Source organism: Natrix helvetica, assembly GCF_964273705.1.
Source record: "Natrix helvetica genome assembly, chromosome: Z".
Lineage (NCBI taxonomy): Eukaryota > Metazoa > Chordata > Lepidosauria > Squamata > Natricidae > Natrix > Natrix helvetica.
The window spans coordinates 121,873,098-121,889,409 of NC_138554.1; the positions used below are offsets into that span (position 1 = coordinate 121,873,098).

General features: G+C 36.8%; 1 protein-coding gene across 2 annotated transcripts in view; it reads right to left on the reverse strand.

The window, feature by feature from the left end:
* Window positions 1-6,151, reverse strand: part of KIF5B (kinesin family member 5B) — a 36,500-nt gene extending 30,349 nt beyond the window's left edge. The window contains exon 1 of one of the 2 annotated variants that reach the window (XM_081971499.1): window positions 5,712-6,151. In XM_081971499.1, the coding sequence (XP_081827625.1) occupies window positions 5,712-5,837 (126 nt within the window). In that variant the 5' untranslated portion in view covers window positions 5,838-6,151. The remainder of the gene's footprint in view (window positions 1-5,711) is intronic. The other variant, XM_081971498.1, reaches the window with a different exon arrangement.
* Between the last annotated feature and the right edge of the window lie 10,161 nt (window positions 6,152-16,312).

A 16,312-nucleotide genomic window follows, 5' to 3' on the forward strand; every position in this document is an offset into this window, starting at 1 on the left:
AGAAGTAATTTTCAAGGTTAATTTTATCCAATGCTTCAGAGTATGTTAGTTTTAATAAATATATATGCATGACTGTCCAGCGGATTTTTCAGACAACATTGAAAGCAGTGATTTAATCATTAGACTGGTCTAACATGTTTTTGAAAATGTTAGAAAAAAATACAGGGATCCAATATAACCTGAAACTAAATTAATTTTAACTTTGAATAATTTGATTATTTCATCTCATTTTGATGACAGTCAGTTATAGAGAGTATAAAAATAGTAATCCAAAAATATATTAACTGATAAAACAAGAGCTGTTTAAGAATTGTAATACACTGTGCTAATGTTAAATTAAGAACAAATCTGAATCATATGTTTTTAAAGTCTAAAGACTGACAGTATACTCAACACTCATAAAGAGTTAGGCAGAGATATGAAATTATATTTCATAATTCTATCAAGTACTAAGATTGATTTTAATAGGCTACTTCAAGAAATATGGTAATACTTTCAGAAACTGTATCATTTCCAACTTGGTAAGTAAAAGTAAGTTTAACAGCCACACAGCTTTTGGTTCAAAATAAAAAAAAATCTTCCAATAATACACTAATTCTTTTATTAACTTTATTAAATGTGTTTTATGTAAGTCACTACAAAGCTGATTTCACAAAAACCACCATATTCTTAAAATATACTGAAATATGTTTCATACTAGTACACAATAGCAAAAACAAGTAGCATTAAGAAAATAAAAAATGCAGTTTACTGATTATAAATTTGTTATCACCTGGTGTTTTAAAGCTTTCCAAATTCTAGAGAAAATTGTTGTTTCTAATTATTACAAATTTATAAACAAGAATTTCCATTTTGTTTTAATTAAAACACTTCACAAGTTAATAAATTAGATTTAGAGAAGTATGAGGAATGTTAAAGAAAAGTTTAGCATTATATTCTTTGTTGGTTTCTATTACAATTACAACCCATAAGACAGAAGGCCTATCTAGTCTAGGCATCATGAGGTGGTGAAAAAAATGCTGCTACTTTAAGATATCCTTATACAATCCTCCTTTATTCATTAAAGAGATGTGCTGTGCTCATATAATATCCAAAGTTATTGTTCCTTAAAATTTCCAATGGATGCATAGCTCTGCTATTTGTTTAACTTACAATAGCTTTATTAAAATTAGGTAGTAAACTTTGCTTATAATATTAATTTCCTAATCTAATGACATGAATTGACAATCAAAGGTTTCCTGATTATTAATCCTGACTGCTGTAATTTCTTTCAGCATCAGATCAACCCGCCTTTCACACCAGTTATAAGGAACAATGGGAAAGTAGAACTGTCCACATGTTCTATTTACAGACTTTCCATAGGTGTTTGGTTAACTGTTCTGAGAAAATATTGGGTTTCAGCCTTTAATCTGAACAAACACGACTTCATTTTTTAAGGAACTACATGCCTTATTCTGACAGGTGGAATTCACACAATAGTGACAAACATTTCAGCTGATTTACCCAGCATGCAGCATGTATCCATGTTTTATAGAGATCTCATGAAAAAATTCCATTCATCACATCAGATTTTGGAATCGCTGAAAAGCAGCCACAAAAAACAAAACAAAAAACACCCTGATATTTGCCAGAAAACTTAAGGGTGTGGCATCAAAAATAATTGTTCATTATAAAGTCAAATAAAAACTGTGGATGTTCATAAATTATGAAATAAAAAGGTCCCTGCACCCAATTTTAAACAATTCTGAAGGTAACTTCATGCAAAGATTCTGCTTGTTTATCAGAAACCTTTATCTCTGTGTGTGTATCTAATATCCACGCATTGCACATAAAGCACAAATAATGTGTCCATCCTAAGTATGAAAGCTGGCTTGGTGACTTTAGGACAGTCACTAGTGTTTAGCCCAACTCACATCACAGGGATGTTGTTGTGCCTTGAGTTATTTATAAAAATAAAAAAGGGATTAAAAAATCTAAAATAAAAATAATGTGCTGTGCAAAATAATTAGCAGTCCTGAATACTTTAAAGACTAAGCAGCAACAATATTATGGCCCTACACCACATACCTTGAGAAATTGGAAAAAATTCATTGTTGAACCCATCACAAATGTTACATAGCTGAATTAGCTTTTTAGAACAAACATGACAAGTATTAGCAAAATTATATATCATAGAAATATTCTGCTTCTGTAACTTCAGTAAATTTCAGTATGTGAAATTTGCTTTTAAACTTGTTATATTTTATATTAAACACAGAAATTTATTAGAAAAATACAGATATGCCCTCCTTAGTAAGCTGCTTGCTTGCAACAGGTAGTCAATCTATATTTCAATAGCCCTCAAAGGATCCTTACTCCACACATAAAGTTAATAGTTTGTTAGGTCTCAGTCAGGACTTATTTTCACTTCCTTCTTAACTCCTCCCCCAGTACAATTGTAGTCTTTTCACAATGAAACCAGAGTAGACTGAACCAGTAAAGAAAAGACAAAAAGAACTCAAATATCTAAAGCAAACAAAAAGAAAACCTTGCTGGGAAATTAATATATATGCTATATTTCCAAAACAATTTTATTAAAAGATTTTAAATACATAAGAACTACAGTAAAAAAAAAGTGCATGTGAAAAAGAAAAAAGGAGTTAGAAAAAATTGAAAACATTTTAGATATCAATTACAATCATCTGGGCAGTTATATATACAATTCTAATCAATTTTTTCTAAGATTATATCATAATTCCCTTCTATAACTTTTTTTAGTATGCATGCTGTAAATATTGAGCCTTAGAAAAAAAAATCCCTAATATGTATAATTTTATGACACTTGCAAAGTTTTATATATCACAAAAATTTCTCTATATATTGTTTTACAAAATGCATATGGCCAAGTTGCTTTTTGTGCCAAATATAGCCATTTTAGACAAAGATGGCATATCTCAAATTATTCAATTCTTATAGCTCCAAAGTCGGATCCGGTAATGCAATGTACACAAGACAACTTCAGAACGCCAAAAAATTAATTCAAAGTGTCATTTTGATATTGATAGATTATTACCATAATTATAAAATACCAGGAAAATATAGAAGAAAACAAAGTCTTTTTTTCAAACCACTTGAGAAAAATAAGGTATTCTTATTATTTCTCCTTATTTCCCCAAGGTCTTTAAAGCTGTTTATGATTTGCAGCATATCTTCATTTCTTAAAGAATCTGTACTTCCTCCTCCACCATTTCCAAGCACAGTTCAAAATGGTATCAGTTTTCAAAATCTTTTAAAGCTTAGGACAAAGATACCAAAACAATCTTATTACTTCTTCAAGTGAGATAAACCGTTCTGGAAATATTAAAACAAATTCTGCAACATGTCTTTAAATATGTGGCTATTTCAGCCCCAGCTACTGCTCAGTAGTAATGAGGAATAATTATTACAATGGAGGTAAATTTACAACAAATAAAACCATTTAGGTTAGGGAAGGCTGCCATAAAGAAATGATGCGTCATACCTGGCAACTGAGTAAATCTGAATTGAATAAAATAAACTCAAAGGAAAATCTTTTCAGTAGCTTCCCCAGAAATGCATCTCTGAAATGCTCTTCCTGGGAGACCTCTTGGATCTAATACTCCTTTTTTCATATTTCCTTAGATTTCTAAGGAACTTTTCAAATGCTGGCAGATTTTTTTTATGCCATGCAAGTCATTCACACAAGTTGCATTTGGATAGCAAGAACAATCTACCATATTTTGTGGTGTATAAGACACACTTTCCCCACCCCAAAAGTGGCTGGAAATGTCTGTGCGTCAGCAAATGTTGCCAAAGCCCCGCCCCTCCGCCCCCATTCTCTCTCTCCCAAATTTGCCTCCTTGCAGCAAGCAGACAGGTCAGCTTCAGCACAGCCTGATTTAGCACGAGCAGCTGATTGGCAGTTGGACCTTCCTCCCGGAATACCGCCTATCAGCTGTTCCAGGCTGTGAGGATTGCCAATGCCACCTATTGCCATCTCCTCATGCCCCATTTTCAGTCTCCACGCGCCCCATTTTTGGCCTGTTCCAGGTGATGGGGATAGGCGGTGGCAATCCCCGCAGCCTGGGACAGGTAAAAACAGGATGCGAGGAGGCTGAAAATGGGGCATGTGGAGGCGGTGGTGATCTCTGCAGCCCGGAACAGCCAATAGGCAATATTCCGGGAAGCCAATCCAACGGCCAATCATGCTAAATCAGGCTGTGCTGAAGCTGACCAAGCTGTTTGCTGCAAAGAGGCAAATTGCTGGGAGGCAGACTTTTTTTTTTGTTTTCCTCTCTAAAAGCTAGATGTGTCTTATAGTCTGGAGCATCTTATAGTCTGAAAAATATGGCAGCTAACTTAACAGTTGTCAGCTCTTCATAAAAAGTGACATTTTCACAAAACTTCACTATAGTAAATTAATTAGAATAAGCTATTTAGACAAAATTTTAAAAAGGATTTGCAGATGTTGTTTGTTACAATTCATCTGAAAAGAACATAATACATTATTAAATAAGGCTCATACAATTTTTGAGTGAAAAAGTGGTTTTGAAGTACAAATTCTTATCAAGAAATAACTGTTAGTAGTACTTATTACAGAGCAGTTATAAAGTGATCAGTCAAACCAAACATGTTTTTTCCCAAACCTTTCTCCTTTTCAGTTTTGAATTAACTTTTTGCAAAGTATATACTGACATAGCTCAGCATCAACTACAGTTCAATAATATCTTAAGCTCATCTTCCATATGTAAACATTCATGTTTTTGTTTGAAGAAAATCTACAAAATGAGGTTAGATATTCTAGAATGCCAAGTCCAGAAGCATTAAGAGTCTAGCATAAAAGCATTCCAAATGCTCAGCAATAACATTTCTGTCCCACATATGCATAGTTTAGAACTAAATTATGAAATGCTTTTCTGCAAACATCTATAACGTTAGTAATGGAATTCAAGTGTGCTTTAATTCTACTTATACAGTATCGTTTGATAGCCTGTTTAATTAATGCAAGTTCAAGTTTGATATCCAATGATCGATAAGAATTTGCTGAGAGAGAACTCTATCCTTACTAGAATGTGTCAATTGCTATCAATTAACTTGCTGGAAAACAGTGAATTAGATAATCACACTACTACTCCTAACATGCACTTACTACAGACTTTACAGCCCCTCAAGGGAGCTCTTCAATATTGTTAACACAAGAGCCTCACCAGTGGGTTTTGTTTTGATGCTTTTGAATACTTCACTTGTTCTGCACAATAAGGCTTAGAACAACATGGAGCTGATTGCTTTTCTGTAAGTTCGGTACCTTTTCAGATACTTGCATGACCCCCAGAGTTGACAGCTGCTCGAATTCTTCCCTTGATTATGTGAGAAGTGCTCACAGCTTGGGCCCAATCTCTTAAACAAATACTTCCCGTGGGATGCCAGGCCCCGTTCAGCCCTTCCCTCCTGGCTTTCCACAACTCCACTCGGGCAGTCCCACCTCCAGGTCTCTCACTGCTTCGTTCATTCCGGGCGCAGTCCCCGCTTTTGGCCCCAGTATCAGCTTTCCATTACCCAATACCTTCCCCCTGCTGCCAACCCTATCAATGGAACCCAGGTCCTTCCAATCAATGGCCAAGCCTTTGGGGGCTACCCAAAGACCTCGCAGCCACTCCTCTTTCATTTCTTCTTCTTCCCACCCGGCCTCTCCCTGACGCCCGCCTTCCTCTCACCGCGATGACGACGGTATCTTCGCCCTGGAACTTGGCGATATACTTGTCGCCTCGAATCACTTCCGAATCGTTGAGGGGTCTGAAGCGACACATCACTTTGATGTTGCACTCCGCCGGGTCCGCCATCTTAGGCCAAAGCCGCCGCCGCCGCAGCCACCGTTTTCCCCTCTGGGATGCTGCCTGTCAAGCTCCTCTGCCGCTCAGCTCCTGAGTCCCCTGCCGAATAATCTTGGTCAAGGGGAATGACTACGTTCTCCTCCGCACTGGTAATGAAGAAGGGTTTTTCCGCCCCTACTCTACCGCTACCTCCTGCACTCACTTCCTTTCTAATATGGCAGCCATGAAGGCACCCGCGACCGGCGAAACCGAGACCTCCCCTTATTTAAAACGGGGGCGGAGTTGACAGCTGGCTTGGGAAGAGTGACATCACCTTCCACAGAGATGCCAACGGCTTCTTTATTTCTCACTCTCTGCGCAGGCGCAGAAACGGCTCGAGTTCTTTCAGCTTGAAAGCCAATGGAGCCGTCCACTCAAGCGACGCACTCATCGGTCGGGGGCGGGGCCGCATCGCGCATCGCGCATGACCGACAAACGGAAAAGCTGAGATTTCGAGCAGGGAGGATATTGATGCGCAGGCGCCCACTTCCAACGAGGGAAGTGCGGGACGCAGATGGTGCTAAAGGGAGAGGTTGATTGGTTCCTCTCAGAAAAGCTAATCGTCGTAGCACCGACTTCATCCTAGCATGAGAGACCGTCAGGGAATCTCAGGGATAAATAGAAAATTGAATAAACTTTGCTCAGTGAAGGGAATAACAGTCTATTTTTTATTTCTGTATGTTTACAGTTATCTCCAGGAATCTGATATGTAAATTATGTGGTCAACTACGGGATCGTGGTACTCAAACGTTTTACACCCGCAGCTTTGTTTGCAGGAGTGTTAATCTATTACAGCCGCATTTCATTTTACTATGTTGTGTGAACCCAGGCAGTTTAAGGTGGTTCTGTGTTCTCTAAATGAAGTCAGAAAATTAGATCAACTAGTCTGGTTAAATTGGTTATTCATTGATGATATAGGCTGCTCCAGGTATGACTCATTCTGAGTAATGTACTCCTCCCAACATCTTTTTTTGGATTGAAACAATAGGATTAAAATTACAGAACTCAATAATATTACCTTCATACAACACCAGAAACAATAAGCTCTCTTCTCTATTTCAAGTTTTTTTAGCTGCCCAATTCAAATTAATCTGGACAGTATAACATAAATGCACAATAAATAACAAGAAAGAAACAAAACTGGCAATTAATAAACATCCACAAAACTAAAATGGCAACCAAATAGAGAGCAAAACTACCTCAGGGGAACTCCCACTCAACCAGCCTGGAAGTAAAACTAGGTCTTAGGGGCTTCCCTAAAAGCAGAGTTGAAGCCTGCCATGTATCAGGGAGATTAATCCAGTGAAAGGGCAAGGGGGGGGGAATAAGCTTCCTAGGTTCTGTAAGATGACAAGATTTAGAAGGAACCTAGTCCTAGAGCATACCTACCTGTGGGAATGTGTGGGACAGGCAGACTGTAGGAGAAGGATGTTCAAGCATCCCAGTTTCTTGCCATGTAAAGATTTAAAGGTAATCATCAGCACCTTGAATTGCATCCAGAAAACTATTTGGAGCTATTGCAGTTTGCAGAGTAACATTATTACATAGGCATAATGAGATGCACCTATAACTACCCTGACTGCTGCACTTTGTACCAAGTGAATGATCTTCAAGAGAAGCGCCCGTAGAGTATGTTACATAGTTCAGTGAGGAGATGAGTGAAGTATGAGTGATCATGAACAAGACCTTTTACTAGAATAGAGAACAATTTCACAGCATTCCGCCCCCAAGTCCAATCAATGTTTTATGTTACTTTCCCCAAAAAGGAAGGAAGGGGCTTCAGGAGAAATTTGATTCCATGTGTAGCCATATCAAGTAAACATCTGATTAATCTTTTGTTTATTTTGTTTATTCTTTATTATGCAAGAGTGGAGAATATAAGCAAAATATCAAAATACTCATAATTAAGCAAACCATAAAAATAATAAAGAACAGAAGGACGGAATAAGTAAACAATAACAAATAGTTCTTAATTTACCAAAATTTATAATACTGCAATTCTACTCAGATAAAATTATTATAAAATACCATAAAATCTATGTCAAAGAATAATGTGTTGTCTTGTTCTTTGATTAGTAGAAAGTATTTCCTTTTCCAGGATAAATGTTACATATTACCAAAGACCAGTCCTTAATATCTGAAATAATATCACATTTCCAATTTCTCAATAGTATTTTATTACACACGGAGGGAGGGAGAGACGAAGGAATGAGGGGGTATAATTCCTCATAAATAGTCAGACTCCCAAACTTTAGTATATAATTCAACATTACATTAATGTTTGTAGCATATAGAGATTTCCTGATAAATTTAGTAATATACATTAAAATTCTATCCCCAACAAAATGTCAAAAATCTGCAGGAGTCAATAAAGATATCTCCAATAAAATCTGATGTCCATCTTTTCAGTTATATTCTCCTGGGTGTACAATACCCTCAATTGAATTTTTGATGAATCAGCTTTAATCTCAAATCTGCAAATACTATCTGAACATTTATAAGATTATTAAGTCAATGATTCAATTTAACAATTAACATGTTCCACTCGCTCTGCTAGTGTGATGTCAACTCAATAATTTCTTAGTGATGATTTAAGAAGGACCTACCCTTGCAACAGTCTGTCAACGTTGCCTTACAATAAAGCAGAATTAGTTTATCTTGTCTATGTTTCCTGTCTGGCTTATCTGGATGGCTGATATGAATTTTACAAGATTTAAGGTACAAACTTTCTGCTGCCATTTTTAATTGCTTGATCTTTGAGGGTGGTCCTTCATAAGTTTCTTTCTCTGACTGTTAAACCACTGGGATTCCTGCCTCTCTTGTTTGTCTGATTGTTTCCCTCTTTCCCCAATGCCATTCCTACATTCCATTATACCATCTTTATGTTATAACTTGATGTATTTGGTTACCTAGCAATTATGTTTGGATGTATCATTGTTTAAAAAAACTATGACAGCATAGAGTGAAAACCCAAGCTTTGTATGTTTAATTTAGGAACTTGGTTCCTTAAAAGCAACTTAGTGCAGTAAAACACGTTTTTAGCTCTCCATGAAGATCATGTTGTAACAAGCTTACATATCTAATGCTAATAAATCTTAAAGGAATGTTCTGTCTAATCATGGCCAAAGAAGCTATGCTACACAATCACAGAAATACTAGAGTCAATAATTATTTACAGGGTTGTTTGGTTGATTATATGGAAAACTTATTTGCCACCCATCTCCAAAAACTGGGTGGCTTACAACATAAAATATTAAAGCAAAACAAAAAACAAAAAACCACCAACCGAAATCAACTGTCATGGTACACAGCAGATAAAATCATTTACAATTACAAATAATTAAAACCAGATAGGAAAGGTGGGAACTGGATACACAGAGGGTAAGGGAGGTGGGATTAGGTTTTAATCAATCAATCAATCACCCATTGAAGTTCCCCCATTGAGTCCCCAAGCCATCTGGCAGATCTCACCTCAGGGGGTAAGGTGTTCCAGAGGGCAAGAACCATGGTAGAGAAGGCTTTTCTTCAGAAGCTCACCAGCCAAAATTTATTGGTTGATGGGATCCACAGCATGCTCCCTCTGCTGGCATGAGTGGTGTGGGCCAGTCCCGTCGGGCTGAGATGGTTCCTGAAGAAGCCTGGACCCATGCTATGTAGAGGAGGGATGTCAAGCTCCCAGCCTGTGGGCTGGATGCGTCACCCTGGCCATGCCCAGTTTAGCAAAAGGAAAAAAGTCCCGATACATCATGTGATGCCATGAGTTTGATATCCCTGATGTAGAGCTTTAAAGGTGATAACCAACACCTCAAATTGCCTTTAAATGACCACCGTGCTTTGAAAGAGTCTGACATATGACTCTCGCATAATACATCATGAAAACATACTTGTACCTTGCTTGTAATAAATAACATACAATATAGTCACCAGAGCTCAGAAATGCATGTTTACTATAGTATTCTCATGAGGATTATTGTGTACTTGCAGATTTTTAACAACAAAACTGAACAGATCAAATTTTGCAAGTTTGGAGTTCCATATGCACTGAAGGCTCTCAGGTTTACAAAAGATACCTGGGTTGGGGCTGTAAATTGTGATTCTAGAAATGTGTAGTTTGAAAATGTAAGCCACAAAAATTCAGTCAAAGTTTCTCCAGTCAAAGCAATGAGTTATGTTGTGAACATATACATTTTCTAATTAGAAACAATGGAAAGATATAAAATTGTCAACAATTTAAAAATAATCATTGGGTTTGCTATTTTTTCCTGGAGAAGGAATAGGAACAAGAGAAAACAATGTCTGTTAAATTCATCTGCCTCCATAGTGTATACACAATGCACATCCAGAATAAAGTTGTCCATACAGCTTTACTATCTGGAACAAAAAGGGTTGCAATTAGTGGTCTTCCTGGCTTAAACTCTAGTCTTCGTCATCTTCAACCATTGGAAAAATTTCCAGTAATTACCTTAAAGGACATGTGTTCATTCAGACCAGTGGTGTGTTACAACCGGTACGCCCCGGTATGGGCATAGCAGGGCCTGCCGGGAGCACCAGGTACCGTTCTGGTATGGTGCTCCGGAGGGCCTGCCCACCCACCAGTCCTCTTTACCTGTATTTGAGGTCTTAGGCGCTTCCCCGCGTGTGCACGGAGCGTACAGTGCCTGCTTGACACTCTGCTGAGCGCAGAGGTGTTGTGGAGCATCGCAGGAGGTAAGAATGCATGTGCGTGCATGCTGCGCGCATTCATGTGGTGGACGCCGGGCCCCGTTGCACCTTACCAGTTGCACTGGGATCCGGAAGCCACTACTGGTTCAGGCGGTACTCCTATGACCTGAGTGGCATGTCATCCAATCAATTTTTTCCCTAATTTTTTCATCAAAGGTTATTGAACTATGAAACACTATATGGAAGCAAAGAGAATTTTCTGTGTCTCTTTGCAACTATCTAACAATTGTCCAGTTTTATACTAATATGGAAGGGTTAAGATTTTAATCTAAGAAAATGGTTTTAGTTTATGTATATATGAAATACACTCTAGCTCTGAGGCAGCAGGCACTCTAGGTTGAAAATTTGATATAAAATGCCCTACATAAGGCAGTTGCAGATGCCAGACCTCAATTGATCTCATACCAAAATAAAGCTTCACCTTCATGTGTCCTAGGTTGTCCTAGGACACATGAAGGGACATTGTGCTGGTATAAGAAGGAAAACACTATTCCCATACCAGAAAATCTAATTCTGACTTTGCACAAAGTCAATGGAATGAGATAGAGGGGATGCCTTGACCACATATCCTTTATAGATGCTATTTGCACTGTGGTAAGCAAGATGTATTGGGTAAGCCATCTAAGTATAATTTGCTGTGTCTGTTTTTCCTTGGGAATGTTGCACAAGTAGTCTTTGACTTACAACAGTTTATTTAGTGACTGTTCAAAGTTACAATGGCACTGAAAAAAGAGACTTATGACCATTTTTCACACGGCTATTGCGGCAATCCCGTCACATAAATAAAATTCAGATCCTTTTGTGACCTTCTGACAAGCAAAGTCAACGGGGAAGCCAAATTTACTTACACGATGTTATTAACTTAACAAATGTAACAATTCACTTAACAACTGTGGCAAGAAAAGTCATAAAATGATGCAAACTCACTTAACAAATGTTTCACTTTGCAACATAAATTTTGGGCTCAATTGTAGTTGTAACTCCAGGACTACCTGTATTATATTCAGAATGGTCACTATTCAAGATAATGTAGTATATAACCTGATATAACCTGATGTTTTCAAGTGTGCCAATCCAACTCAGGCAATATAGCCAACATTTGGAAGACATCAAACTAGGGAAGGTTGATATTTCATACTTTCATTGAGTTTATATCAAGAGGCCACATTTCTTTTGAAAATAGGGACATTTTAATTTGAGAGAAAAGCAATGAACAATAACTTTGGAGGTTATTTTGCTGAACTGTAAGCCTGCCAATAAGACAGTATTCATTTTTCAAACAGATTCCAGAAGCATTACTGCTGACTGCAGTCCATTATAAATGATGCTATAATAAAATAAATATAAAGTGCACGCTGGTGCATTAAGGCAATCTTGAAGATGGTAACCTCATTATGTGATAAGTGGTATACATAGCAACTTGGAATTCAACCATATTCAGTTTATCTGTAAAATTGCAAATATTTATATGGGAAAGCAACAGAATAATTGTTATTAGATAATTCATTTTACTACTCTGTTGATTTATTATGGCATTTCATATAACATTTATTACTATTATGGAAATAAATAATTACAAATCTGGGATAGAGTCCACTTAATTATTTTACATTTACTCTTCTTAAAGTTTTGGGTATGATTAGTCAAATATTCAAATTAAGTAGGTGAGTTAGAGGAACTCTGCATTAAATCTACAAGTTCTTCCCCTCGACATGTAGAGGCAACTGAGAAAGTGATAATGATTTGTAAAGATATGGGCTTATTTATTTATTTTTTAAATTGTGGGCCTATGTTAAAAATTGCTTTTCAAGGTAACTCAGTCCTTATGTAGCATTTGTTTAAACAATGTTACTTTAAGGACTTATATGGTGCATTGTACGTAATGTATAATAACAATTACATACAGTATATATTACAGTTAAGCTTTTTTATACCCAACTCCAAGTATATTTTATTATAAGAAACTCCTATTTTTGTTTAATAATGTTTTAGATAATATTTATTGTTGTATATTTTATAATCTTTTAAAATAATAAATTGTCCAGAAATCTTTTGTTATTGAACAAGGCAATAGATTTATTTGTAAAATGTATGTATAGTTTGTATCTTGGATCTTATAGGTACATGTAGAGACAACTAGAGCAGAGGTAGATTGCTCCTGGTTCAGCCCGGTTCAGGCGAACTGGTAATAGTGGCGGTGGGAGGCTCCATCCGCCCACCCACAGAAGCCTTGTGCGTGCACGCAGGCGCAAATGCGCCCAAACCGGTAGTAAAAAAATTGGCAACCCACCACTGAACTGGATCTTTGATAAATCTCACCTATTAATAGAATTGGTAGCTTTTTAGACCTGTTCTGAGTTATAAAATAACTATGTCAGGAAATAAATGCTAGAGGAAGCATTTATAATTCCCCAAGCATTCTTTCTGAATCTATCACATCTTGTTTTGGAGAGTGAGGGAGGGAAAGAGCACTATATGTAGTATAATACCAGGGGCATCTGTGAGAGGGATAGAAATGACAACAAAATGGCTTCCATTGCACTATTTGGGTGCCATCTTCACTTTCTAAAATTCTCCCCATGCCTCTGTATCCCACAATCTGCCTTACAGTTCCTAAACTAGGCTGCTCTCTTCAGCATGATAGAGAAGCTATCTAATTACCAAACTTTTTGACTCTCAATTAAGCTGACCTGTTTATGTGGAATTATCAGAGGGGCCCATTTTGTTCCTTAAGACAGTCAAATGTCTTGGGCCAATCCTACCTTAAACAAGACTGAAGACAATAGTACATTTTCTCTAGCAGAAATATGTAGAGCTTTGTTTTGTTTTTTCCTTTTCAGTCTTTTTCCCTAGAGAGGCTCATGTGAAACATTTTCTGTAGCAACCAGCTCTGTTGCCTAATTGAGGCTAGTGATGGCAGCATCATTTATTTTTCTAATGAAGTACTTGGCGGTATACTGCAGATCTTACATATGCTTAGGGATAACAATATTTTTTCCTGGCTTCAGGAAGAAGTCACCCATTTTTTAAAAGGTTCATTTTTCATCCAAGGGCTGCATTAATGAAATATTAGCAACAAAATATTGCAAAATAACAAAAGTTGACTGTCTCAATCTGTTATCATTAGATGCAATTAAATATATTTTCCATTATCTAGAATAGTATAGAGAGACAACTAGTTCATAATAATTCTGTTACCTTACAAAATCAAATGTTGTTGTCTCTATAGTCTTATTCCAAATCTATAATCTGTTTTAATGCTTAGGCAACTAGATTAGATGTTTCCCCCCTTTAAAGGTAACTCCTCATTGTGGAAAAGCCATTGAGAGGAATACTGAAAAATTGCCAGGACTGTTAAGGCAATTTTCAGCAGTTCTTTTCTATCTATTATAATTTGCTACTGGGAACAAAATATTGTACTCTCATTCTATATCCAGAAGCCAAATAAATTGGATTCAGGTCATGACTAGGTATGGAACAATCTTCTCTATAGCACTGTGCAAGGCAGGCTAAATAGTCATTCAAGTAGTTCCCTGTTGCATCATCACAAGTTCACTCCTGTTCTAGGTAATACTGTGTTTTCTTGAAAATAAGACAGGGTCTTATTTTATTTTGACACCCGACATAAGCGCTGGGCTTTATTTTCAGGGAGGTCTTATTATTTTTGAGGTGCAGGAGGCAGCAAGCGTGGTCACCTCCTGGCTGCTGCTGCATTGCAATATTTTCTGGAAGGGCTTATTTTCAGGGGAGGGCTTATTTTAGCACATGCGCTCAAAAGCCTGATTGGGCTTATTATCCGGGGAGATCTTATTTTTGGAGAAACAAGGGAGGTTAGACAAAATTGGATTGGAATGTGTTATTTTGTGTTTTCTTTGATACATTATTACTTCTATTTCTTCTATTTCTATTCTAACTTCTGGAGCTACTAATTCAAACTTTACATTAGATTCTAGTTTCTGCTGTGCAGAGCTTTTCCTGCTTATAAATATAACTCAATATTATGTTAGACTAAACATTTATCTTTATTTTTCATGCTAATTTTGAATTATTTTATTATTGTTTTACTGTGTTTTGTTTTAATATGCCCCATATTTGATTGTAATTTTATAACATTTTTAAATTTAAGTAGCCACAAGAACAGTTTTAGCCAGGACAAAATTATTCAGTTGGAGACACAAAAAAGAATCAGAATAACTGTATAACAGAACTGGAAGGGACTTGGAAGGGTCTGGTGGGATGAAGCCCACAAATGGAATTTACAGCTAGAGGGATTTAAATTATTTAAAAGAAATAGACCAAATAAAAGAGGAGATGGAGTTGCACTATATATAAGGAATAACTATATCTCTACAGAAATAGAGCACAACAATGACAAAAACTGCCTGGAATGTATTTGGGTCAATGTAAAAAAAAAGTGTGTGTGTGTGTGACATTGCCATAGGTGTATATTATAGGCCACTCAACCAAACAGAGGGAAAAGATGAACTTTTAGCTAGTCAGTTAACTAAAGTATGTAGGAACCACACCAAATAGAAATGGGGGATTTTCACTACCCTGACATCAACTGGGAGACAAACTCTGCACCAAGTGTAAGGTCAAACAGATTCCTGATAAACCTACCAGACAACTTTGTTTCCCAAAAAGTAGAGAAGGGAACAAGGGAATCAGCCATATTGGATTTAATTCTCACCAACAGAAAGGAAATGATAGAAGAGGTTGAAGCTACAATAATCTGGGGTGGGGAGTGATCATGCAATATTGAAATCCAACATTATGCAAGCATAAGTAATAGAACAAATTCAAGCTAGAGTCTTGGACTTTAGGAGAGCTAATTTCAATAAACTTATAGAGAGCTTGGAAAGGATTCCATGGAAGAGAATCCTCAAGGGGAAAACAACTCAAGAAGCTTAGGAAATTTTGAAAAGAGAGATTATAAAAGCCCAGTCTAGCACAATACTAGTGAAGAAGAAAAATAATAGCTCTCAAAAGAAACCAGCATGGCTGCATAAAGAACTCTCTGACAAATTGAATGACAAAAAGGACAAGTATAAAAAGTGGAAAGAGGGGCAAATAACTAAGGCAGAATATCAGCAAATAACACGAGCCCTGCAAAGATGAAATTGAGAAAAGCTAAGGCTCACAACAAATAAAGGCATGCAACAAAAGTAAAAATAACAAAAAAACTTTCTTCCAATATATTAAAAACAAGAAGACAGTCAAGGAAACAATTGGTCCATTGCTGGGAGAAAGTGGCAAGAAGGTTACAAGCAACAGGGAGAAAGCAGAACTACTAAACTCATTTTTTGCATCTGTCTTTACACAAAGGGAAAAAAATAGTCCAACCTATCAAAAATAGCACCAAAAAAAACAGATTAGGAACACAAATTAAAATAGGGAAGAAAATGGTAAATGAGCACCTAGACGAGTTCAAATCACCAAGACCAGATGGATCACACCCCAAGGTTCTGAAGGAACTTGCAGATGTGATATCAGAACCACTGAATTATATCTTTCAAAGATCCTGGAGCACTAGGGAACTGCCAGGGGATTGGAAAAGCTGATGTAGCTCCCATATTCAAAGAAGGAAAAAAATAGATCCAGGAAACTACAGACCCATCAATACCAGGGAAGATTCTGGAAAAGATAATCAAGCAATGAATCAGCAAATACCTATCCTATTTCCCCACAAATAAGACCTCCCCGGATAATAAGCCCAATCAGAC